This window comes from Saccopteryx bilineata, chromosome 3 (genome assembly GCF_036850765.1).
Source record: "Saccopteryx bilineata isolate mSacBil1 chromosome 3, mSacBil1_pri_phased_curated, whole genome shotgun sequence".
NCBI lineage: Eukaryota > Metazoa > Chordata > Mammalia > Chiroptera > Emballonuridae > Saccopteryx > Saccopteryx bilineata.
This window is the reverse complement of record NC_089492.1, coordinates 271,907,370-271,932,384: the sequence shown is the minus strand read 5'-3', so window position 1 is coordinate 271,932,384 and position 25,015 is coordinate 271,907,370. Positions and strand designations below refer to the sequence as shown.

The 25,015-nt window shown below is 46.3% G+C and overlaps 1 protein-coding gene across 4 annotated transcripts in view; it reads left to right on the top strand.

The window, feature by feature from the left end:
* The first annotated feature begins 10,466 nt into the window (after positions 1-10,466).
* The window catches only part of GMEB1 (glucocorticoid modulatory element binding protein 1), a 49,313-nt gene continuing 34,764 nt past the window's right edge, over positions 10,467-25,015 (top strand). For 2 of the 4 annotated variants that reach the window (XM_066269891.1, XM_066269888.1), the window contains exons 1-2: positions 10,467-10,601; positions 20,607-20,764. In XM_066269891.1, coding sequence (XP_066125988.1) covers positions 20,637-20,764 — 128 coding nt within the window. In that variant the 5' untranslated portion in view covers positions 10,467-10,601; positions 20,607-20,636. Of the gene's footprint in view, positions 10,602-11,197; positions 11,310-12,340; positions 12,413-20,606; positions 20,765-25,015 lie in introns of those variants that run through there. The other 2 variants (XM_066269889.1, XM_066269890.1) reach the window with 2 other exon arrangements.

The window sequence follows — 25,015 nt, the reverse complement described above, 5'->3', positions numbered from 1 at the left end:
ACAGGGGAGTGGCTATAGACAAGGAAGAAGACAGGTCAAGTGTCAGTAAGGATTATAAAGGAAATGTGAGAGAGTGACTGGGAGAGGACATCCTGGAGACAGTGAGAACAGAAAAGGCCTGGCTCAGGAGCTGAGATCCAGAGCATGAGAAAGTGCCAGCTGAAGATCTGGAAGAAGAGCATTCTGGGATTCCCTGGGGAAGTGGCGAGGGCAAAGGCTATGAAATCCATGGTTTGGAGGAACTTGGCGAAGGCTAGAAAGGCTGGGGCCCAGACTGACAGAAAGATAAGGAGTCAAGAGAAGATCCCGGCGCCAGCTCATGTAGGGTCTTGTAGACCAGTGGTTTTCAATCGCTGGTCCATGAAGGAGTTAACCACCCTGTATCTGTTAAAAACCGCTGTTGTAGACCATGATGAGGAGTTCAAGGCTAATTCTAAGAGAGGCTATTGGAAGAATCAAGAGTGACTATGGAGGTCAGTGTGACAAGAAGAGGGGAGACCAACGAGGGAATTCTGGCTGTAATGTAGCAGAGGCAGGTGACGATGGTGGTTCAGACCAAGTCGAAATTCAGAGAGGAGGTGCTATTAGAGGATTCTTGGAAGATGACTGAGCAGTGATGATGACAGTCTCTGAGGTGGAAAAGACAAGAGGAGAAGCAGGTCTGGTGGTGGGGGGTGGGGTGGGGGGTCATCTAAGGAAATGTAGGGATAGAAATTATGAATTCAGTTGGGGATGTGTTCAGTTTGCAGGGTCAGTGGCTGGCCAGGTAGCTGGCAACACTGTTCCAGGACAGAAGTAGATACCTGGTATTAGAGACCCGAAGCTGCCACCTGGGGACCCATCAGCTCTACTTATTCACAAGTGGGTAATGTAGACCCCAGAGATGCTTCAAGTTGTTTTTTTTTAACTGGTTATCAACATTTACAAATCCAAAGATATCAAACAGACTCAGTATTTTACTTCCTCTTCCAAATGAGATGCTCTGGCCATACTGCTGCCCCTCCAGATGGGGGACATGAAGATAGTGGCTGGTCTGACCCCGGCAGGACTACTGCCGATTCCACTCCGGGCCTGGTCCTGGCAGTACTGGAGTTCTAAACTCTGTCATGGGCAGAAGGTGGCACCCTAGATGAGGAAAAAACTGACATGGCACAGAGCCTGGACTTTGAACAGACCCATTGGGAGTGGCAGCTCTGCAGCTTCTCAGCCATGTAACCCAGGGTGTGTCACTTAATTTCACTGAGATAATCTTGCCTCTTCCGGAAAATGGGGATAACACTCCCTGCTCGGAAAGCAAATTCTGAACCTGGAATTTCATCTGAGAAGCTTCCTAGCACAGTGGCAGACACAAAGGAGGACTCAAGCAATGTTAGGTTCTTTCCCCTTTATTCCAATGAGCAGCCGGTCTCAGGAAATCAGAATGGTTAGGCCTTAGTACTGGATTTACCACTTACCAACTAGGCGAGCTCAGTTTTCCTATCTGCAAGTACTTATTTTGTGGGGATTAAATAAGATAATTAAAGTGTTTGAAATGGCATTGCACTCAGTAAGCGTTAGCCATTATTATTGCTATTGTTGTTGCTATTACTTAGCATGGAATAAATATGCTCAAGAGCCAGCAAAGGTCCTGGCCATGTAACTCAGTTGATTAGAGTGTCAATCTAATATGCTGTTGGTCAAATAAGTTTGTAAATATGATACATAGGTTTGCTTGCTTATAGTTTGCATTGGGTGTGGGGGATAGGCTGTAAGCAGACAGGGTTGTCATACCCTAAGGCTTAGTTTTAAGACTAAGCCTTTCCCACCCCAAGTGACTTTGTATCAGAGACTTCCTTGTTTGTATATTGGATTAAAGGTTTTGATTTCTACACTATAAAATGGGGCAGACTGAGAGCTTGCTCTCTTGGTTCATGAGATTAACATTAGAGAGGAGAGCAGAGAAAGGCCACGTGGAGGAGAGGAGAGGCAGCCAAGATGGTGGAGTGCTGAAGGAGAAGCCAATTTGTGCAGAGAGAAAGAGATAGGGAACAGAGGTGAATAAGGCTAGTGAGCTAGAAACCTTTGATCCTAGGAAACTCTGATAAGTCAATAGCTTTGTGAGCACTGAATAAGTGGGTTTTGGAGCCCAGTGTGTGTTTTTACTTGCCTGCCAGGTGCAAACTAGGATTAAAGGTAATGGCCCACCAGTTATTGGCTCCGTTATTTCATTACCTTGTGTCTGAATTTAATGCGAACCTACATGGGCCAGGCGGCTGTGATGGTGGCCATGGCTACTGGCTTTACATATGCCAAGGTTACAAGTCTGATCGCTGGTCAGGGCACACACAAGAATCAACCAATGGCCTTGGCCAGGTGGCTCAGTGGATAAAGCATCATCCCAGCACACCAAAGTTGTGGGTTCAATCTCCGATCAGGGTATGTATGAGAAGCAATCAATGAGTACACAACTAAATGGAACAATTTATTTATTTATTTTTTTTATTTTTATTTTTTTCCATTTTTCTGAAGCTGGAAACAGGGAGAGACAGTCAGACAGACTCCCGCATGCACCCGACCGGGATCCACCCAGCACGCCCACCAGGGGCAATGCTCTGCCCACCAGGGGGCGATGCTCTGCCCATCCTGGGCGTCGCCATATTGCGACCAGAGCCACTCTAGCACCTGAGGCAGAGGCCACAGAGCCATCCCCAGTGCCCGGGCCATCTTTGCTCCAATGGAGCCTTGGCTGCGGGAGGGGAAGAGAGAGACAGAGAGGAAAGCGCGGTGGAGGGGTGGAGAAGCAAATGGGCGCCTCTCCTGTGTGCCCTGGCCGGGAATCGAACCCGGGTCCTCCGCACGCTAGGCCGACGCTCTACCGCTGAGCCAACCGGCCAGGGCCCTAAATGGAACAATTTAGTGAAACAATGAATTGATGCTTCTCTTTCTCCCCCCCCCTTCAGTCTAACGCTCTCCCAACTGAGCTATTTTGGCATATCTCCCCCACTTAAGTCAATGGAAAAAAATATTTTTAATGATATGGTTTCATATAATGTCCAAATAAATTCAATTAAAAAAATAATGAACCGGCCCTGGCCAGTTGGCTCAGAGGTAGAGCATCGGCCTGGCGTGCAGAAATCCCGGGTTCGAATCCCAGCCAGGGCACACAGGAGAGGCGCCCATCTGCTTCTCCACCCTTCCCCCTCTCCTTCCTCTCTGTCTCTCTCTTCCCCTCCTACAGCCAAGGTTCCATTGGAGCAAAGTTGGCCCAGGCGCTGAGGATGGCTTGATGACCTCTGCCTCAGGCGCTAGAATGGCTCCAGTTGCAACAGAGCAATGCCCCAGATGGGCAGAACATCGCCCCCTGGTGGGCATGCTGGGTGGATCCCGGTTGAGCACATGTGGGAGTCTGTCTGACTGCCTCCTCATTTCCAACTTCAGAAAAATACAAAAAAATAATAATAATAAATAATGAACCAATGAATGCATGAATGTAACAATAAATCGATGTTTCTCTTGCCCTAAAAGTAATAAAACCAATCAATCAATAAAGAGCCAGCAGAGCCATGGTTCTTTTTTTTTTTTTTCCCCCTGTATTTTTTTGAAGCCGGAAACGGGGAGAGACAGTCAGACTCCCGCATGCGCCCGACCAGGATCCACCTGGCACGCCCACCAGGGGGCGACACTCTGCCCACCAGGGGGCGATGCTCTGCCCCTCCAGGGCGTAGCTCTGCCACGACCAGAGCCACTCTAGCGCCTGGGGCAGAGGCCGAGAAGCCATCCCCAGCGCCCGGGCCATCTTTGCTCCAGTGGAGCCTCGGTTGCGGGAGGGGAGTAGAGAGACAGAGAGGAAGGAGAGGGGGAGGGGTGGAGAAACAGATGGGCGCTTCTCCTGTGTGCCCTGGCCGGGAATCGAACCCGGGACTTCTGCACGCCAGGCCGACGCTCTACCACTGAGCCAACTGGCCAGGGCCCCAAAATTATTTTTGGCCCTTCTACTGTTCAGCTTTTTTATTCACCCAAAATGAACAGAATTACCTTCCAAACAAAATTTGTCTGCTTAGATATCAGAGACTCTAGGAATGTGAGAGGGGAGGATAAAACCAGATTGATCATTCAACTGTCTCTCATACTTAAAAAAGAAAGAAAGAGCCTGAGCTGTGGTGGCGCAGTGGATAAGGCGTCGACCTGGAATGCTGAGGTCGCCGGTTCAAAACTCTGGGCTTGCCTGGTCAAGGCACATATGGGAGTTGATGCTTCCAGCTCCTCCCCCTGTTCTCTCTCTTTCTCTTTCTCTCTCTCTCTAATAAAAATGAATAAATAAAAATCTAAGAAAAAATTTAAAAAAAGAGAAAGAAGTAGGAGAGGAAAAGAAAAAGAATTCCATTCAATGCTTAGGACACAGTGTTTAATAGGAAAAAAAGTATAACACAGAAATTGTACTTTCCAGATAATTCATCCAGGCCCTGGCCGTGTAGCTCAGTTGGTTAGATCGTCATCCTGATACACCAAGGTTGCTGGTTTGATTCGTGGTCATGACACATACAAGTCAACCCATGAATGTATGAATGAGTGGAGCGACGGATCAATGTTTCTCTCTCTCTCTCTTCCTCTCTCTCTCTAAAAATCAATCAATAAAAAATTTAAAAAATAATTAAAGAAAAAAATGCATAGAAAAAGACTGAAAGGAAATATGCCAGATGTTAAATGTTTTTTTCTTTGCTTGTCCACCCTTTTATGCACTTTATAATGTTCTGTAAACATGTAATTAACAGAAAAAACAATTAAATGAAAAAATAAAATAAAAAGGAAAGCCTTCACATGACTTTCTCTCCTTTTAAAATAATCATCTTATTGTTTTGTCTTAGTTCCTTCTTTCAAAAATTTTAAAAGATTGTCTTTACTCACTGTTTCTGCTACTTCACTTCCCACTCACTACTTGGTCTACCACAATCTGGCCTCCTCCCCAACCTTAGGGGCGACCTCAGTCTGGAAGGATCAGGGATGACCTCTTAGTTGCCAAATTCAGTGGCTTGTTTTTCCTTGCCAGAGCTTTGCAGTATCTGACATTGTTGGTACCATCCCCTCCTTTTGGAAGCTCCCTGAGTGCTGTCTAGGTTTCCTCTCTCCCTTCTGTTCAGGGATCTGGTCATTCCAACCACTTTTGGTTGGTTCCTGCAGTTTCCTCAAGGGTTAAAGTTCCCTATGTTTGGACCTCTCTCTAGCCCTTTCCCTCTGCATACTCTTCCTGGGTGATGACATCCACTCTTGCCCTCTGTGGTACCATCCTAAATCCCAGTGCTGGCTTCTTGCTGGGGACAAGTCAACCCAGCTTCCTTCTGAACACCTTCATTTGGCTGTCACTCAAACACCTAAGAGTTAACAAGTCTAAAGAGACTCATTATTTCTACTTTCCCTCAATCCCTAACCAGCTCTTCCTGCTTTGTTCCTTCACTGACGGTCATGCTTGTCCCTTTCTCTTCTTTACTCCCTACATTCAGTTAGTCACTAACACCTATTGCTTCTAGTTTGGAACTGTGTTTAGAGCACATCAACACTACCAATGTTTTCTGGTATGTATGAGGCCCTTTCTCTCTCTTGCCTGGATGATCATAGCAATTTCCCCCACAGCTTTCTTTTCCTGGTCTTTCTCCTCTCTATTCCAGATCTTAGCATTTTTCTGATCATTCATTCATTTGATCAACAAATAGCCTGACCAGACAGTGGTGCATTGGATAGAGCATTGGAATGGGATGCAGATGACCCAGGTTCGAAACCCCAAGGTCGCCAGCTTGAGCGTGGGATCATAGACATGATGTCATGGTTGCTGGCTTGAGCCCAAAGGTCGCTGGCTTGATACCCAAGGTCTTTGGCTTGAGCTCAAGGTCGCTGGCTTGAGCAAGGGGTCACTTAGTCTGCTGTAGCCCCCAGTAAAGGCACATGAGAAAGTAATCAATGAACAACTAAAGAGACTAAGGAGCCGCAATGAAGAATTGATGCTTCTCATCTCCTTTCCTGTCTGTCTCTGTCCTTATCTGTCCCTTTTTCTGTCTGTCATAAAAAAAACAAAAACAAAACAAACAAATATTCACTGCTCATCAAATTCTGCTCCAAATACTATGTGGAGTAGATGATAAAGATACAAAATAAGTAAATAAACCATCTAGGGGATTTCAAACTGTGGGAATTGCTATGGAGGTAAGCAGGGTGATTGAGAGAAAGTAACTAGAACATGGGGAGAGGAGTTCTCTCAGATATGGTCTTTGCCCTGAACTAGTCCCCAAATGAACACATAGGTATGCTGGTGGAACCAGGGACAGCAATGATAGAGAAGAATGTGGCTGGCGACCCTACTTTTGGTTGAATGTCAGGGAAGGCAGAGTGAGTGAGGGGCAGAGAAGAAGGCAGGAAGGAGACCATGCATGGTGCACTAGAGTCTAGGTTTTATTCTAAGTGCAATGGGAGGCTATTAAAGGGTTTTTAACAGGGAAGTCACATTTAACTTTATTTAAAAGATTACTCTAGGTGACTAGGGTGAATAGCAATTGGGGGTGAGGTGGATAAGATTGCTGAGTATGGCCTGACTTATGGTGGTATAGTGGCTAAAGCATAGACCTGGAATGCTGAAGTTGCCAGTTCGAAACCCTGGGCTTACCTGGTCAAGACACATATGGGAGTTGATGCTTCCTGCTCCTCCCTCCTCTTCTCTCTCTCCTCTCTAAAATGAATAATTTTTTTTTTCTTTAGAGACAGAGAGAGTCAGAGAGAGGGATAGATAGGGACAGACAGGAACGGAGATGAGAAGCATCAATCATCAGTTTTTCATTGCAAGACCTTAGTTGTTCATTGATTGCTTTCTCATATGTGCCTTGACCGTGGGACTACAGCAGACTGAGTAACCCCTTGCTCAAGCCAGAAACTTTGGGTCCAAACTGGTGAGCTTTGCTCAAACCAGATGAGCCCGCACTCAAGCTGGCGACCTCGGGGTCTCGAACCTGGGTCCTCTGCATCCCAGTCCGACGCTCTATCCACTGCACCACCAACTGGTCAGGCGAATAAATAAAATCTTTAAAAAAAAAATCTCTGTAAGTACTGGGAAATTAATGCAATGGTCCATGCAAATCCTGGGGGCTGGGGCTGGTGTTAGCAGTACAGTTGGAGAGGAATTAAACCCACTTGGGACTCCTCCCCCTGTAGGAAAGCTCCTTACTCATGATAACCATCTGGTTCCAGGCTTCCTCTTCAGCCTCATCTCCCATTTCTTATTTGTCTCTGCACATGTTGTACTTTTTAAAATGCTCTTCCCCATTTTTCCCTTTGATGAACTCCTATTCATCTTTGAGACCAGGCTCAGATACCAACTTCTCTGCAAAGCCTTTCAGGAATTCTCCAGGTAGAGTCATTTGTACATTTTCAGTTGTTTATAACTCTAGGATAACACCTATCACACTGTACTGTTCTGTAGGTTTATAATTCTGACTCTGTAGAAGGTGGAATAAGAACTTATGAGAGGCAGGAACAGGGTTTGGGTAAATGTTCAGTGAGTGTTTGATGCATAATCAAGATATAAATGACAGGGCACACAGGAGAAGCGCCCATCTGCTTCTCCACTCCTCCCCCTCTCCTTTCTCTCTGTCTCTCTCTTCCCCTCCCGCAGCCAAGGCTCCATTGGAGCAAAGTTGACCCGGGTGCTGAGGATAGCTCTGTGGCCTCTGCCTCAGGCGCTAGAATGCCTCTGGTTGCAACAAAGCATCGCCCCCTGGTGGGCATGCCGGGTGGATCCTGGACAGGTGCATGCGGGAGTCTGTCAGACTGCCTCCCAGTTTCCAACTTCAGAAAAATACAAAAGAGAGAGAGAGAGAGAGAGAGAGAGATAAATGAGTTCTGGTTGGATAGCTCAGTTGGTTGGAGCATCATTCCGATGCGTGGAAGTTGCAAGTTCAACATCTGATCAGGACATGTACAAGAACAGAATTGACGTTTCTGTTTCTGTCTCTCTCTAAATAATCAACCAATAAATAAGAACACAAGAAGATACAAATGAAGCCCTGGCCTGGCAGCTCAGTTGGTTAGAGTGTCATCCTAATACACCAAGGTTGCAGGTTCCATCCCTGGTCAGGGCACATACAAGAATCAACCAATGAATGCATAAATAAATGGAACAATAAATTGATTATTTCTCTTTCTCCTTTCCTCCTACCCTCCTCTCTCTCTAAAATCCATTAAAATTTTTTAAGTAAAAAAAAAGATATAAACAGATCCAGTAGGAATAGTTCCTATAGGTCAAGAGTCTAGTCATGACCAGCCCCCATTATATTCAGAATCATCTGCTAGCGTGTTAAGTCCTTGATCATAATAAGAGACACTAACTTGGGTACAAAATGTCCTCATTTGATCCTGGAAACAGCCCTGAGAGGTGGGCACAGCGAGAAAATTATCTCTATTTTACAGACCAAGAAATCAAGGCTTAAGGGAGCTGCTAAAGCCAAGCCTAGAATCCAGCTTATCTGACACCCCCACAAACCCCCCCACCCAGCCATCAAAATTCAGTTCCATTGTTTAATCCTGGACTGCCTCACTTGTCCTTGAATCAAGAACTTGTAAAACTCCCTGTCACTGCTTTAAGACAAAGGAGATAGAGAGCAGAGATATGATTCACAAGAGGAGGCAAAATGGGGAAGCAGTTCTTCTTCAAAAAAGTGTCTGCAAACCACCTCATTTGTTCTTTTATTTTTTTATTTATTGAATTTTAGAGAGAGAAAGGGGGGAGGAGCAGGAAGCATCGACTCCTTGTTGCTTCTCCTATGTGCCCTGACCTGGTCAAGCCCAGGGTTTGGAACCAGCCACCAGCATTCCAGGTCATCGCTTTATCCACTGTGCCACTACAGGTCAGGCCCTCATTTGTTCTTTTTTTTTTTTTAATTTTTTAATTTTTTAATTTTTTAAAATTTATTCATTTTAGAGAGGAGAGGGAGAGATAGAGAGAGAGAGAGAGGAGAGACAGAGAAAGATGAGGGGAGGAGCTGGAAGCATCAACTCCCATATGTGCCTTGACTAGGCAAGCCCAGGGTTTCGAACCGGCAACCTCAGCATTTCCAAGTGGACGCTTTATCCACTGTGCCACCACAGGTCAGGCTTTTTTTTAATTTTTAACGGAGACAGAGAGTGAGTCAGAGAGAGGGACAGACAGGGACAGACAGGAATGGAGAGAGATGAGAAGCATCAATCATTAGTTTTTCATTGCGTGTTTGCAACACCTTAGTTGTTCACTGATTGCTTTCTCATACATGCCTTGACTGCGGGCCTTCAGCAGACCGAGTAATCCCTTGCTGGAGCCAGCGACCTTGGGTTCAAGCTGGTGGGCTTTTTGCTCAAACCAGATGAGCCCGCATTCAAGTTGGCAACCTCGGGGTCTCGAACCTGGGTCCTCTGCATCCCAGTCCAACGCTCTATCCACTGCACCACCGCCTGGTCAGGCTCATTTGTTCTTAATAAGGACAGCAACTATTTTAGTGGCTATAAACATGGACTCTGGAGAAAGGGCCTAAGTTTAAATCCTGGTTGTGACACTTGCAGGTTTTATGACCTTGAGGGATTAGTTAACTCCTTTTGGCTGCCTGTTTATCTGTAAAATGAGAGTAAAACGAAGCTATTTATTTAGCTGAGTTGCCATGAGGATTATGAGCCGAACGCCATCTTTCCCAAGACCCAGCCATATAGAAAAGTCTTAATACCTGCTGATAACTATTACTGGCCCCAGGACTTTTCCTAATCACTTTCCCTATATCATTTCTTTTAACACAACCTTATGCCTTATGTGAAACAGGTTTAGAACTGTTAAAATAACTCCCACAAAGAAGTTAACACTAGATAGAACCTTGAACCTCACAACCAGGAAAACTTAAAAACATGCATTGGTCAAAGAATGTAAGCAACTTGCTCAAGAGCTCATAACCAGCTACTGCTCTATACTGAACCAGGCCTTTTTAACCCAAATTGATAGTTGGTCCATAACTTCTGGAAGTTCTAGTAAGCTTTAGAAAAAAGGATTTGGAGCCCTAGCCGAATAGCTCAGTTGGTTAGGATGTTGCGCAGAAACACAAAGGTTGCGGGTTCAATCCCTGGTCAGGGCACATATAAGAACAGATCGATGTTCCTGTCTCTCTCTCTCTCTAAAATCAATTTAAAAATTAAAAAAAAAAAGAAAACAGGATTTGGAAGGAAAAGGGGACAGAGTCCTCCAGAGGAGTAGAGATACCTGCCTTTGCCTCTGATTGTAGATAAGCTGATTCTTTAATTTAGGCCTTCATTTTCCTCATCCATGAAATGGGGGAAGAGATGAGTTAATTGGGATACTTAGCATCCTTCTCAGCATTGACTTTCCAGAGCAGAAGTTCCCTGCTCAGGTAAAGATTCACTCAAATCCCTCGGCTGGGGCTCATTCTCCGCGAGGTCTGCAATACGGACGCGTCCCCTTTAAGGCGCCAGCTCGCCGGCGGCGGCAGCCGGAAGTGTTGAAGTCCGGCCTGGCGGCGGCGGTGGCGGTACCAGCCGTGGCGGCCTCTGCGCATGCTCCGTCGCCCGCTAGCCCTGGCCGCTCGCCGCCCGCCCGCCCGACGGAGACGGTGAGGAGGGGGAGGGGTGGGCGCGCGGGCGCGGGGTGGGGTGGGGGTGGGGGGGGGGCGGGCGCGGGGGCCGCGCGGCGGCCGGCGAGGGCGGGCGGGCGCACAGGGGGCGGGGGGCTGCTGCCTCCGCGGGCGCCTCCCCACGCCCTGTGCGTGCCGCCGCCGCCGCCGGGGAGCGAGCGGACGTCGCGGCGCCGCGGGGGGGGTGGGGGGACGCTGCCGCTGGGTCCGCCCGAGCAGCCGGGCCACCCCCAGCGCGGCCGGCCGCGACGCAGGAGCTCGGCCCCCGGCCCAGGGCCGCGGGGGCCGACGAGCCGGGCACTGGGGGCCTTGATACCCCCGGACCGAGGGTCCCGGAAGTCATCGGCCTAGGGGCCAGGAGGGGCCGGCGCGACTCTGGACTGAGGGTCCCGGATGCCCAGGAATCTGGCGAGGGGTCCGGGGATCCTGGGGTGTCCCCAGAGGCGCGGCCTGGGAAGTTCCAGGCCCTTCCATGAAGAGCTGGGCGGCGGGGGGTGGGGGAGAAGGATGCGAGAGGGGGTGAAAGGTGAGGGAAGCGTGCATAACGGCCCAGGAGGAGGAGACCCTCGGACCCTCGGCGGGAGAACAAGAGCAGGGTGTGGGTTCTGCCGAGGAAAGGCGGGTCCAGGCTTCACCCAAGGGGCACATTAGAGACCTCGGTCATTCAGGCCAGGGGAAAGAAAAGAGGTGCTTTTCCAAAGGCGTGGTGACAGGCCTGGGTGATGGGAGCAGGGGACAAGGAAGAAGAGCTTCAGTGAGGTGCGGTAGGGTCACACACCTCAGAGCCTCCTGTAGTAGGAATATAAGGGCCCAAATCAGTGAGCAGATCCGAGATTTGAGTACCTCCTGACATATTTCGAGAACGGGGGTAATTTGGTATGTCAGGATAGGGCAACCAGGTTTCTGAGGACCAGGGAGAGAAGGTTTTTGAGGGGAAGAATCTCTGAGTACCCCTACTTTTTAAGTAGGGGAATTGGCCAGGCACCTTCTAATTGAGGGGCTGGAGAGATGTAGGCAGAATCTGACCTGAAGGTCCTTCCTGGAGAGTAATTCCCCAGATTGAGGCGGATCAAGCTTTGATCGAAGGATCACGGGAAGGTTTGGCTATCCAAACAGAAGGAGGCCTGCATTACCCTCTCAAGATGAGAAAAATTGCAAAACCACTTTCTAGCAGATACAAAAGGGGCTTTGATTCTGGTATGTGTTTAGGAGAATCAGAAAGTGTAGTTTCCCCTCAACCTAGAGCATTAGAGAAAGGGACCAACAGATCATTCTAATTTTCATAGAGGTATTATTTTTTTTCTCTCCCTACCTCTCGCGTCTGCCGCTAGTTGCTAAAATTCTTTTGGGGGACTTTTTCATTAAACGTTTGGACAGCCCCCCCACCCACAATTTGTTAAACCTTTTATCAATTGTATGTGTTTAATGTCTACTGAGTTGATGACTATTTCATTAGTCAACCATATTTATTTCAACACAAATATCCAATAACTAATTTGTACACAACTTCTTTGTGTTAATTTGGACTCTATTTTGGTCTTGTCCTAAGCAGAAGTACCCTAGATACTAGTAGGGTGACTTTTCAAAGAACACTTTTTCCTTTTGCTTCCCCAAATTCCTACATAGTGATTATCCGTAGTGAGTTATCCTGAACTCCATTCATTCTGGCTATTTCCCTCACAGTGGTCCTGTGTAACCTTTGGGTTGGTTGGCTTCAGTAACATCTGGTAGCACTCTGGATCACCTACAAAATACATGAGAAGTACTAAAGAAAGAAAATTAACAAGGAGGTTTGGCCTCAAGTTTTAACTTGTGAATTTTTAAAAAATAGATCACACAGTCTACAAAAATTATACTTACATTGTGCAATAACTACATACATTGTGGGGTTAGAAAATTTCAGGATATTTGGTATTTCTGTTATTTCTAATCAACTATCAACTCTCCTGTCCTGGTGATTATGTGACACATATCTTATACCTTGCCATGTTTTAAATATTAGTTTTCAGGACAAAAAACAAATGAGTTTAATCCAGAGTAAGTCAGATGTCATTTGTTTAGTTTTTAAATTGCTTATGTAAGCAGACTTGAATTTGCTTTCAAAGTGTCTTTGAAAATAACTTCAAAATAATTTTTACTTTTCACATAAATTTGACGTCTTTCCTTTATGTGTGTTCCCCTAGAATCACAGGGAGTGTTGTATGATTCCACAATAAATACTTAAGGCTCTTTCCATAAAATATACAAAGGATCAACTAACTCTCTTGCCTCAGGAGTTTTTGTTGATACAAACAAGAGCTACTTTTCAGTTTACACTCAGCTCCAAGAGATGACATTGCAGTTTGCCAGTGTAGTCTGAAGAGCTGGTTTCGGGTTACTTCCTAGGAATATGGTATTTAGGGTAATAAGAGATTCAGCTCAAACTGGCTTCCCTAAAGAATGCCATGTTGATTGAATCTGACCTGTGTCTCTGACACTGAGAAACATATTATGGCTAATACCCTTTTTGATAAACTCTCAGAAAGTTAGAGAAGCAGCCAGAACATTCCTCTTGGGTGCCAAGGTGTAGGAGGGGTAAGGAATAACATGAGTTTATACTAAGGAAGGTATTAATCAAGTTGTTAGTCAACCACTTATTCAAAGTGTTGTAGAGAGGATTCAACCATAGGGTAGAATTTTGAAACTATGAACATTCTAATTCTGCTTCTCTAACACAGTAATACTCCTAAACTTTTAAAAATTAAAAATTTAAACCACCTTTTTTTTCTTCTTCTTCTTTTCTGAAGCTGGAAACGGGGAGACAGTCATATAGACTCCCGCATGCGCCCAACCGGGATCCACCTGGCACGCCCCCTACGCCCTCCAGGGGCAACGCTCTGCCCACCAGGGGGCGATGCTCTGCCCCTCCGGGGCGTCGCTCTGCCGTGACCAGAGCCACTCTAGTGCCTGGGGCAGAGGCCAAGGAGCCATCCCCAGCGCCTGGGCCATCTTTGCTCCAGTGGAGCCTTGGCTGCGGGAGGGGAAGAGAGAGACAGAGAGGAAGGAGGGGGTGGGGGTGGAGAAGCAAATGGGCGCTTCTCCTATGTGCCCTGGCCGGAAATCGAACCCGGGCCCCCCCCCCCCCCCCGCACGCCAGGCTGATGCTCTACCGCTGAGCCAACCGGCCAGGGCCACCTTTTTGAAATAATAAATTTATTAAGTTTGATACATGCTAAGGTATTACATCTATTCTTTTTTTTTTTTTTTTTTTTTTTATAGAGAGAGTGAGAGAGAGGGATAGACAGGGACAGACAGACAGGAACGGAGAGATGAGAAGCACCAATCATTAGTTTTTCATTGCGCGTTGCAACACCTTAGTTGTTCATTGATTGCTTTCTCATATGTGCCTTGACCGCGGGCCTTCAGCAGACTGAGTAGCCCCTTGCTGGAGCCAGCGACCTTGGGTTCAAGCTGGTGGGTTTTTGCTCACATCAGATGAGTCTGCGCTCAAGCTGGTGACCTCGGGGTCTTGAACCTGGGTCCTCTACATCCCAGTCTGATGCTCTATCCACTGCGCCACCGGCTGGTCAGGCTTACATCTTTTAAGTTAATTAAATATGTATTAGTAACAATATTGTTTGCCAGTAAACATCCAACAAATGTTAGCTGTGATTAATTTATCATACATTTTTATTATTATTATTATTATTATTATTTTTTGTATTTTTCTGAAGTTGGAAACGTGGAGGCAGTCAGATTCCCACATGCGCCCGACCGGGATCCACGGCATGACCACCAGGGGGCGACGCTCTGCCCATCTGGGGCGTTGCTCTGTTGTGACCAGAGTCATTATAGCACCTGAGGCAGAGGCCATGGAGCCATCCTCAGTGCCTGGGCCAACTTTGCTCCAATGGAGCCTTGGCTGCGGGAGGGGAAGAGAGAGACAGAGAGGAAGGAGAGGGGGAGGGGTGGAGAAGCAGATGGGCGCTTCTCCTTGTGCCCTGGCCAGGAATCGAACCCGGGAGTCCTGCATGCCAGGCCGACGCTCTACCACTGAGCCAGCCGGCCAGGGCCTATTGTTTAACTTTTGAAGATACCTATTGGTTCAGTTATTCTAGGACTTGATGATAGTATATCCTTTACCATATACCTTTTTGACTTTTTCTTTAAAAGTTTATTTTAGAGAGAGAGAAAGAGGAGGGAAAGAGACAAAAACACCAATCTGTTCCTGTATGTGCCCTGACTGGGGATCGAACCCACAACCTTTGCATTTCAGGACAAAGCTCTACCAGTGGTCGGCAAACTTATTAGTTAACAGAGCCAAATATCAACAGTACAACAATTGAAATTTCTTTTGGGAGCCAAATTTTTAAGCTTAAACTATATAGGTAGGTACATTGTTATTAACTTAATTAGGGTACTACAAAGCTGGCCAAAGAGCCACATGTGGCTCATGAGCCGCGGTTTGCCGATCAAAGCTTAAACCAACTGGGCTATCCAGCCAAGGACTTTTTGGCTTTTTCTATTTTTTTAAAAAAACCATTTTTTAATTCATTTTTTTTGGAGGGAGAGAGAGAGAGAGAAGGGGGGAAGGAGCAGGAAGAACCAACTTCCATATGTGCCTAGACCAGGCAAGGCCAGGGGTTTTTTTTGTGTTTTTTTTTTACAGAGAGAGAGTCAGAGAGAGGGACAGATAGGGACAGACAGACAGGAACGGAGAGATGAGAAGCATCAATCATCAGTTTTTCATTGCAACACCTTAGTTGTTCATTGATTGCTTTCTCATATGTGCCTTGACCGGGGGCCTTCAGCAGACCGAGTAACTCCTTGCTGGAGCCAGGGACCTTGGGTCCAAGCTGGTGAGCTTTTTGCTCAAGCCAGATGAGCCCGCGCTCAAGCTGGCAACCTCGGGGTCTCGAACCTGGGTCCTTCCGCGTCCCAGTCTGATGCTCTATCCACTGTGCCACCACCTGGTCAGGCAAGCCCAGGGTTTTGAACTGGGCACCTCAGTGTCCGAGGTCAATGCCTGATCCACTGCGCCACCACAGGTCAGGCCTTTTTGGCTTTTTCTAGACTCATAGGACCTAATTTTTTGGTTCTACTGCCAGAAGCCAGCCAAACCAGTCCATTATTATTTTTTTCTTTGTGGATTTTTTCCCTATTGATGAGAGAGATAAAGAGAGGAAGAGAGAGAGAGATATCTACTTGTTCCATTTAGTTGTGCCCTCATTGGTTGCTTCTCATATGTGCTCTGACCGGGGATTGAACCTGAGACCTCAGCACGCTGAGATGAGAGTTTGTTCACTTAACCACCTGGCCAGGACCTCTACTTTTCAACCTTTAATTTACAGAAGTTTGGATTATGTTCTGTTTTATCTTGCAATTACCTTTCCCCTTTAATATGTGGCAGTAGTAATTGTTGAACTAGCCATAATGACAGGCAGTATCATCAAATGATGCCTTAAGCACATATATATCCCCCTAAGCCAGAAACGTAGAAAATTCTGGAAGTCTTTCAGGGTAAGGTAAATCGTTAATTATACAAAAATTTATTACATACCTGCTGTGTGCTAGCTTTTCTTAGAAAATTTTAGATAGGAATTTTGTAGGTGGAAGTCTGATATTTGAAAACTAGTATACTCCTGTGTTTTGGGTACAGGGAACCTGTTGAAAAAGAAGAGCAATCCTTGCTCTCTCAGGAAGGGGAGAGGCTAAGTGGGGTAACAGTCGTGACAGTGCTGCAGGCACTGAAGGAGCAAGAACACAAGCTCAAATCTAGTCAAGGAAGTTACCAAAAGCCTCCCCAAAGAGGTGATGTTTTAAATAAGTCACGGCCCTGGCCGGTTGGCTCAGCGGTAGAGCGTCAGCCTAGCGTGCGGAGGACCCGGGTTCGATTCCCGGCCAGGGCACACAGCAGAAGCGCCCATTTGCTTCTCCACCCCTCCGCCGCACTTTCCTCTCTGTCTCTCTCTTCCCCTCCTGCAGCCAAGTCTCCATTGGAGCAAAGATGGCCCGGGCGCTGGGGATGGCTCTGTGGCCTCTGCCCCAGGCGCTAGAGTGGCTCTGGTCGCAACATGGCGACGCCCAGGATGGGCAGAGCATCGCCCCCTGGTGGGCAGAGCATCGCCCCTGGTGGGCGTGCCGGGTGGATCCCGGTCGGGCGCATGCGGGAGTCTGTCTGACTGTCTCTCCCTGTTTCCAGCTTCAGAAAAATGAAAATAAATAAATAAATAAATAAATAAGTCACAAGCCTGACCTGGTGGTGGCGCAGTGGATAGAGCGTCGGACTGGGATGTAGAAGGACCCAGGTTCGAGACCCTGAGCTCGCCAGCTTGAGTGCAGGCTCATTTGGTTTGAGCGAGGCTCACCAGTTTGGACCCAAGGTCGCTGGCTCCAGCAAGGGGTTGCTCGGTCTGCTGAAGGCCCGCGGTCAAGGCACATGTGAGAAAGCAATCAATGAACAACTAAGGTGTTGCAATGCGCACTGAAAAACTAATGATTGATGCTTCTCATCTCTCTCCGTCCCTTTCTATCCCTCTCTCTGACTCACTCTCTGTCTCTGTAAAAAAATAAATAAATAAAAAATTTAAATAAGTCACAAAAATTTAGCAGTGACTAGCCAAAGAAGAAGAAAAAAGAATTCCAGGTAGAGGAAACAAGTGTGAAGGTTCAGGTGAGAAATTATGGTATACTTGAGAAATTGGGAAAATTCAATTAGGATAGGAGCCCACATTGCGAGAGGAAGAACTATGAAAAATGAGGCTAGCAAGATGGACAGAGGACAGATTTGGAGGGTTTTGTAAACCGTGTTAAATTGTTTGCATGTTATTATAAGAACAAAGGGAATCCATTGAAGGATTTTTAAGCAGGGAGATGGCCTTTAGTAAGATTACTTTGTCTTCTCTGTAAATAATGAATTGAAGAGCAAGACCAGAGTTTAGAATACTAATAAGCACTTGGAGAAATCCAGGTACAGTAACAGTATGGTGGCTCAGAATATGGTGGTGGTAGTACAAATGGAGAATGGGAGGTGGTTAAAAGAGATATGTAGGTGATAAAATGGATAGGATTTGGCAGTTGATTGACTTTAGAGAGAGGAGAAAGAAAGGAGTAAAAAAGAACTCCTTAGTTTCTGGCTTGAGAAAATGGGTGGAGGCTAGTACCATTTACTGAGGCAGAAAACAGGAGTAAGTTTGAGAGGGTGCCTGCAAGATATTTTAAGAGACTTTTGGATTTGGAAAGTATACAATTTAGGTAAAAGTTTGAATGTGAGAATATGAAGGGCAGAAATATGTCTGATATGAGGAATTAAATTTTTTTAAGGCCCTGGCCGGTTGGCTCAGCGGTAGAGCGTCGGCCTGGCGTGCGGGGGACCCGGGTTCGATTCCCGGCCAGGGCACATAGGAGAGGCGCCCATTTGCTTCTCCACCCCCCCTCCTTCCTCTCTGTCTCTCTCTTCCCCTCCCGCAGCCGAGGCTCCATTCGAGCAAAGATGGCCCGGGCACTGGGAATGGCTCCTTGGCCTCTGCCCCAGGCGCTAGAGTGGCTCTGGTCTCGGCAGAGCGACACCCAGGAGGGGCAGAGCATCGCCCCCTGGTGGACAGAGTGTGCCCCTGGTGGGCGTGCCGGGTGGATCCCGGTCGGGCGCATGTGGGAGTCTGTCTGACTGTCTCTCCCCGTTTATTAAAATTTAAAAAAAAAAAAATTTTTTTTTAAATTGTTGATTTTAGAGAGGAAAGGAGAGAGAGAGAGAGAGCAACAGCTAGGAACATCGATCTGTACCTTTTATGTGCCTGACCTGGAATTGAACCAGCAACCCCTACACTTTGAGACGACGCTCTAACCAACCAAGCTATCCAGCCAGGGCAGATATGAGGAATTTTAAGTAGGTCAGATACAAAAATTGAACCAACCTATGTTTGTGCCTAGGATTAGTGGGTCTGTGAGAGATAAAAAGATTTTTATTTGTTTTCTTTTTAACATTTATTTATTGATTTTAGCAAGAAATGAAGGGGGAAAGAGAGAGAGAGACAAGAACATCAATCTGTTCCTGCATGTGCCCTGACTGGGGATCGAACTGTCAATCTCTGTGCTTCAGGACGCTGCTCTAACTAACTAACTCTCCATCCAGGGCAACAAAAAGATTTTTAGATAAGCTGCACCTATCCTGGAAACAGAGCAGGAGTCCCCAAACTACGGCCCACAGGCCGCATGCGGCCCCCTGAGGCCATTTATCCGCTCTGCTGCACTTCCGGAAGGGGCGCCTCTTTCATTGGTGGTCAGCATCGCATCCTGTGCTCCTGGAGTGCTGTATGTGGCAGCATCGCTCACGTACTGTACTACTTCCAGTGACGCGGGACGCATGTGTCACGGCTCCGGAAGCGCGTCATATCACTTGTTAGGCTAGCAGTGACAAATATGGAACCGGACATTGACCATCTCATTAGCCAAAAGCAGGCCCATAGTTCTCATTGAAATACTGGTCAGTTTGTTGATTTAAATTTACTTGTTCTTTATTTTAAATATTGTATTTGTTCCCGTTTTGTTTTTTTACTTTAAAATAAGATATGTGCAGTGTTCATAGGGATTTGTTCATAGTTTTTTTTTTATAGTCCGGCCCTCCAACGGTCTGAGGGACAGTGAACTGGCCCCCTGTATAAAAAATTTGGGGACCCCCCAAAAAAGTTTGGGGACCTGTCACAGAGCATGCAGTGCAATTATGAGGAGATACACACACACACACACACACACACACACACACTCAGTGATAAACACTAGAGGACAGCTATAAACCAAGTATTGGAGCACTTCAGAAAAGAAAATGGCTTGGGCCTAACTAACCAGAGGTGGCTCAGTGGATAAAGCATCGACCTGGAATGATGAGTTTTCCAGTTTGAAACCCTAGGCCTGCCTGGTCAAGGCACATATGAGAAGCAATCAGTGAACAACTAAATTGCTGCAACTACAAGTTGATGCTTCTCATTACTCTCCCTTCCTGTCTCTGTTTCTGTCTGTTTTTTCTCTCACTCTCGCTAATAAATAAAAATTTGAAAAAAAATCTGATTTGTAGTGCTCAATTGCTGTGGTGTATGTACTTCCAGCATCACTGCTTTTAAACTACCAACTTGATATCACTAAACATGGAGTTGGGATGTGACCTGCACAATTGGTTCTTGGGCTTATAGAGCTGGTGGAGGACACCACTGGATGAATCACATACTAAGAAAACCTATAGCCTGACCTGTGGTGGCGCAGTGGGATAAAGCATCGACCTGGAACACTGAGGTTGCCGGTTCGAGACCCTGGGCTTGCCTGGTCAAGGCACATATGGGAGTTGATGCTTCCTGCATTAAAAAATAAAATTAAAGCCTGACCTGTGGTGGCGCAGTGGGATAAAGCTTCGACCTGGAACACTGAGGTCACCGGTTCGAAACCTTGGGCTTGCCTGGTCAAGGCACATATGGGAGTTGATGCTTCCAGCTCCTCCCCCCTTCTCTCTCTCTCTCTCTCTCCCCTCTCTAAAAATCAATAAATAAAATATTAAAAAAAATTTAAAAATTAAAAAACAAAACAAGCCTGACCTGTGGTGGTGCAGTGGATAAAGTGTCGACCTGGAAATGCTGAGGTCGTCGGTTCAAAACCCTGGGCTTGCCTGGTCAAGGCACATATGGGAGTTGATGCTTCCAGCTCCTCCCCCCTTCTCTCTCTCTCTCTCTCTGTCTCTCTACCTCTCTCTCTCCTCTCTAAAAATGAATAAATAAAAAAATAAATAAAATTTAAAAAAACAAAACAAAACAAAAAAAACCCCTATAATAGCAAGTGAATACTGAGGCATTTCTGGAAAGATCAGAGCCTATGACAGCCCCATCTCATTCCCATTCTTTGAAGAAGACCATGATCTCCAGGGTGCCCTTGGATTTGATAGTCATTATCTTGGTGTTTCTTTCCTATGGTTGCTATCTTTTTAAACCAGACCAAGTTAGTTATGTTTCTTGTTTCTGACAGCATCTTCAGCTATCTGACTTCATGTGAAAGATGGCTAATGCAGAAGTGAGTGTCCCAGTGGGGGATGTGGTTGTGGTACCCACTGAAGGAAATGAAGGGGAGAACCCTGAAGACACTAAAACCCAAGTGATCTTGCAGTTACAGCCTGTGCAACAAGGGTAAGTGGATAACGATTTGGATATTCTGAAAAATTTGGGAGGTATGAAGAGTGGGGAAATTATAACTTTATGGTTGCTTAGCACATGGAACATTCAACATTAATTGAGAAGTTTTCATCTCTATAATAAAATGTATTGAGTGCTATGTTTGTCATTTCAATACTTTTTTACAACAAATAGCTGTTCCTTTGTCTCTTCCCCTCTTTTCCACTGTGAGCTTCTTGAGGGTAAGTTATATGACTCTTTCATCTTATTTGTCCATACTATTTAGCACAGGGCCTTGGTACATGTTGACCAAAAGACAGTGTAGTTAGCCCTGGCTGGATAACTCGGTTGGTTAGAGCATCATCCTGAAGCTCAGAGGTTGCTGGTTCAATCTCGGGTCAGGGCACATATAGGAACAGATGTTCCTGTCTCTCACTTTCTCCCTTCCTCTTTAAAATCAATAAAATAAACATTAGGAAAAAAATATATAATTAGAGTCAGTGGTGATTAGGCAAGGCAGCTATAAAAGTATTCCTACAAATTATCAAGGTTAGTCTATCAAGAAATATATACAAACTATATAATACAATGTATTATAAAAGTGTCAGAAGAAATATAATAGGCCCTGGCTGGTGGCTCAGTGGATAGAGCATTGGGCCAGCACATGGATGTCCTGGGTTTGATCCCTGGTCAGGGCACAAAGGAGAAGTGACCATCTGCTTCTCCCCCCACTCCTTTTCCCCCTTCTCTCCCTCTTCCCCTCCTTCAGCCAGTGGCTCAGTTGGTTCGAGCACAGCTCCAGGTGCTGAGGATAGCTCTTTTGGAGTGCCTCAGCCTCAGGCACTAAAAATAGCTTTGTATTTGAGCATCAACCCAAGATGGGGTTACCAGGTGGATCCCAGTCAGGGCAGATATAGGAGTCTGCCTCAATATTTCCCCTCTTCTCACCTAAAAAAAGCAGAAGAAGAAGAAAGAAAAGAAAAATAAATAATAAAAAAAGAAATATAATAAATACATGGTTTCCATTATAACGGAGCTTGCACACTAACTGTGCACACTGAAAATATGTATGTGTGTATATATGTATGTGTGTATATATACATACATGTACATATATATACAAAATTGCCTGACCAGGAGGTGGCACAGTGGATAGAGCGTCAGACTGGGATGCGGAGGACTCAGGTTTGAGACCCCGAGGTTGCGAGCTTGATCACGGGCTCATCTGGTTTGAGCAAAGCTCACCAGCTTGGACCTAAGGTCGCTGGCTCAAGCAAGGGGTTACTCGCTCTGCTGTAGCCCCACGACCAAGGCACATATGAGAAAGCAATCAATGAACAACTAAGGTGTCGCAATGAAAAACTAATGATTTGATGCTTCTCATCTCTCTCTTTTCCTGTCTGTCCCTATCTATCCCTCTCTCTGACTCTCTCTCTGTCTCTGCGAAAACCCAAAAACCAAAATACACACACACACATAAAGAAGTCACTTATTTGGCAAAATCTAAGAAGTGCTGAATGGCATGGTTAGGAAGTACCTACCTTCAATTCAGGGGAGCACTATGAATTTGAGAGAAAACACAAGTTTTCAAAAATAGCCCTGACCTCAGCGGTAGAGTGTCGGCCTGGCGTGCAGGAGTCCCGGGTTTGATTCCTGGCCAGGGCACACAGGAGAAGCGCCCATCTGCTTCTCCCCCTCTCCCCCCCTCCTTCCTCTCTGTCTCTTTCTTCCCCTCCCACAGCCGAGGCTCCATTGGAGCAAAGATGGCCCGGGCACTGAGGATGGCTCTGTGGCCTCTGCCTCAGGCGCTAGAATGGCTCTGGATGCAACAGAGCAATGCCCCAGATGGGCAGAGCATCACCCCCTGGTGGGCATGCCGGGTGGATCCCTTTCAGGCGCATGCGAGAGTCTGACTGCCTCCCCGTTTCCAACTTTGGAAAAATGAAGAAAAAAAAATAGCCCTGTCCTGATGTGCCAAGATTGTGAGTTCAATCCCTGGTCAGGGCACATATAAGAATCAACTAATGAATGTATAAGTAAGTGGAACAACTAATTGATGTTTCTCTTTCTCTTTCCACCTTTCTCTTCCTTCTTCCTCCTCCTCCTCACTCTCTAAAAATCAGTAAAAAAAAATTTTTTTAAATGGTCCATGGTCTTGCTTTACTTGTAGTGTGGTGCAGTAGATAAAGCATCAGCCTGGAACTCTGAGGTTGCTGGTTTGAAACCCTGCGCTTGCCCAGTCAAGGCACATATGGGAGCTGATGCTTCCTGCTACTCCTCCTTCACACACCTTTCTCCATCTCTCTCTCTCTCTCTCTCTCTCTCTCTCTGCTTTTTTCTCTCACTCTCTCCTCTCAAAAGTGAATAAATTAGGCCCTGGCTGGTTGGCTCAGCGGTAGAGCGTCGGCCTGGCGTGCGGGGGACCCGGGTTCGATTCCCGGCCAGGGCACATAGGAGAGGCGCCCATTTGCTTCTCCACCCCCCCTCCTTCCTCTCTGTCTCTCTCTTCCCCTCCCGCTGCCGAGGCTCCATTGGAGCAAAGATGGCCCAGGCGCTGGGGATGGCTCCTTGGCCTCTGCCCCAGGCACTAGAGTGGCTCTGGTCACGGCAGAGCGACGCCCCGGAGGGGCAGAGAATCGCCCCCTGGTAGGCAGAGCGTAGCCCCTGGTGGGCGTGCCGGGTGGATCCCGGTTGGTTGCATGCGGGAGTCTGTCTGACTGTCTCTCCCCATTTCCAGCTTCAGAAAAATACAAAAAAAAAAAAAAAAAAAAAGTGAATAAATTTATAAAAAAATCTTTAAAAAATTTTAAAATTAAAAATAAATAAATAAATGGCCCATGGTCTTAAAGGTTATATAAGAATTGCATCCGCCCTGACCGGGCAGTGGCGCAGTGGATAGAGCGTCGGACTGGGATGCAGAAGACCCAGGTTTGAGACCCTGAGGTCGCCAGCTTGAGCACTGGCTTATCTTGTTTGAGCAAAAGCTCACCAGCTTGAGCCCAAGGTCACTGGCTCCAGCAAGGGGTTACTCAGACTGCTGAAGGCCTGCGGTCAAGGCACTTATGGGAGAGCAGTCGATGAACAATTAAGGTGTTGCAACACGCAACGGAAAACTAATGATTGATGTTCCTCATCTCTCCGTTCCTGTCTGTCTGTACCTATCTATCCCTCTCTCTGACTCTGTAAAAAAAAAAAAAAAGAATTGTGTCTACAACCTGACCAGGCAGTGACACAGTGAATAAAACGTCAGACTGGGACACAGAGGACCTGGGTTTGAATCTCTGAGGTCGCCAGCTTGAGCATGGGGTCATAGCTTGAGCACAGGGTTGCTGGCTTGAGTGTAGAATCATAGACATGATCCCATGATCGCTAGCTTGAGGCCAAAGGTCACTGACTTGAACCCAAGTCACTAGCTTGAGCAAGGGGTCACTCACTCTGCGGGAGCCCCCCATCAAGGCACATATAAGAAGCAATCAATGAACAACTAAGGTTCCTCAACAAAAACTTGATGCTTCTCATCTCTCTCCCTTTCTGTCTGTCCTCACTGTCTCTGTCACACAAAAAAAGAACAACAAAAAATAACCCAAAAAATGAATTGCATCTACAGAGAGAAAGGAGGGGTAATTATTTTTATCTTCGGGAATCTGAGTCTTTTTTTAAGGTTTTTTTTTCTTGTTTTTTTTTTTTTTTACAAAGACAGAGAGAGAGTCAGAGAGAGGGATAGACAGGGACAGACAGACAGGAACGGAGAGATGAGAAGCATCAATCATTAGTTTTTTGTTGCACATTGCGACACCTTAGTTGTTCATTGATTGCTTTCTCATATGTGCCTTGACCGGGGGCCTTAAGCAGACTGAGCAACCCCTTGCTTGAGCCAGGGACCTTGGGTCCAAGCCGGTGAGCTTTTGCTCAAACCAGATGAGCCCGCACTCAAGCTGGCAGCCTCGGAGTCTCGAACCTGGATCCTTCCGCACTATCTCTGTAAAAAAAAAAAAAAATACAAAAAGGTCTCATAAGTTTAATACACTTGAGATAAAGATGTCATCAGGTATCAGCCATCAGCCTCAGTTACACTTAACCTAATTGGCTTCAGGTTCAAATGTGAAGAAAACAAACAATAAAAAAATGTATATGAATTTCTGGGACTCTATTGGTAAAGATTATATCCAAAAGGGAAGAAATAATTAGAAATTTTATATATATATATATATATTTTTTTTTTATTTATTTTTTTATTTTTTTTTATTTTTTTTTTTTACCGAGATA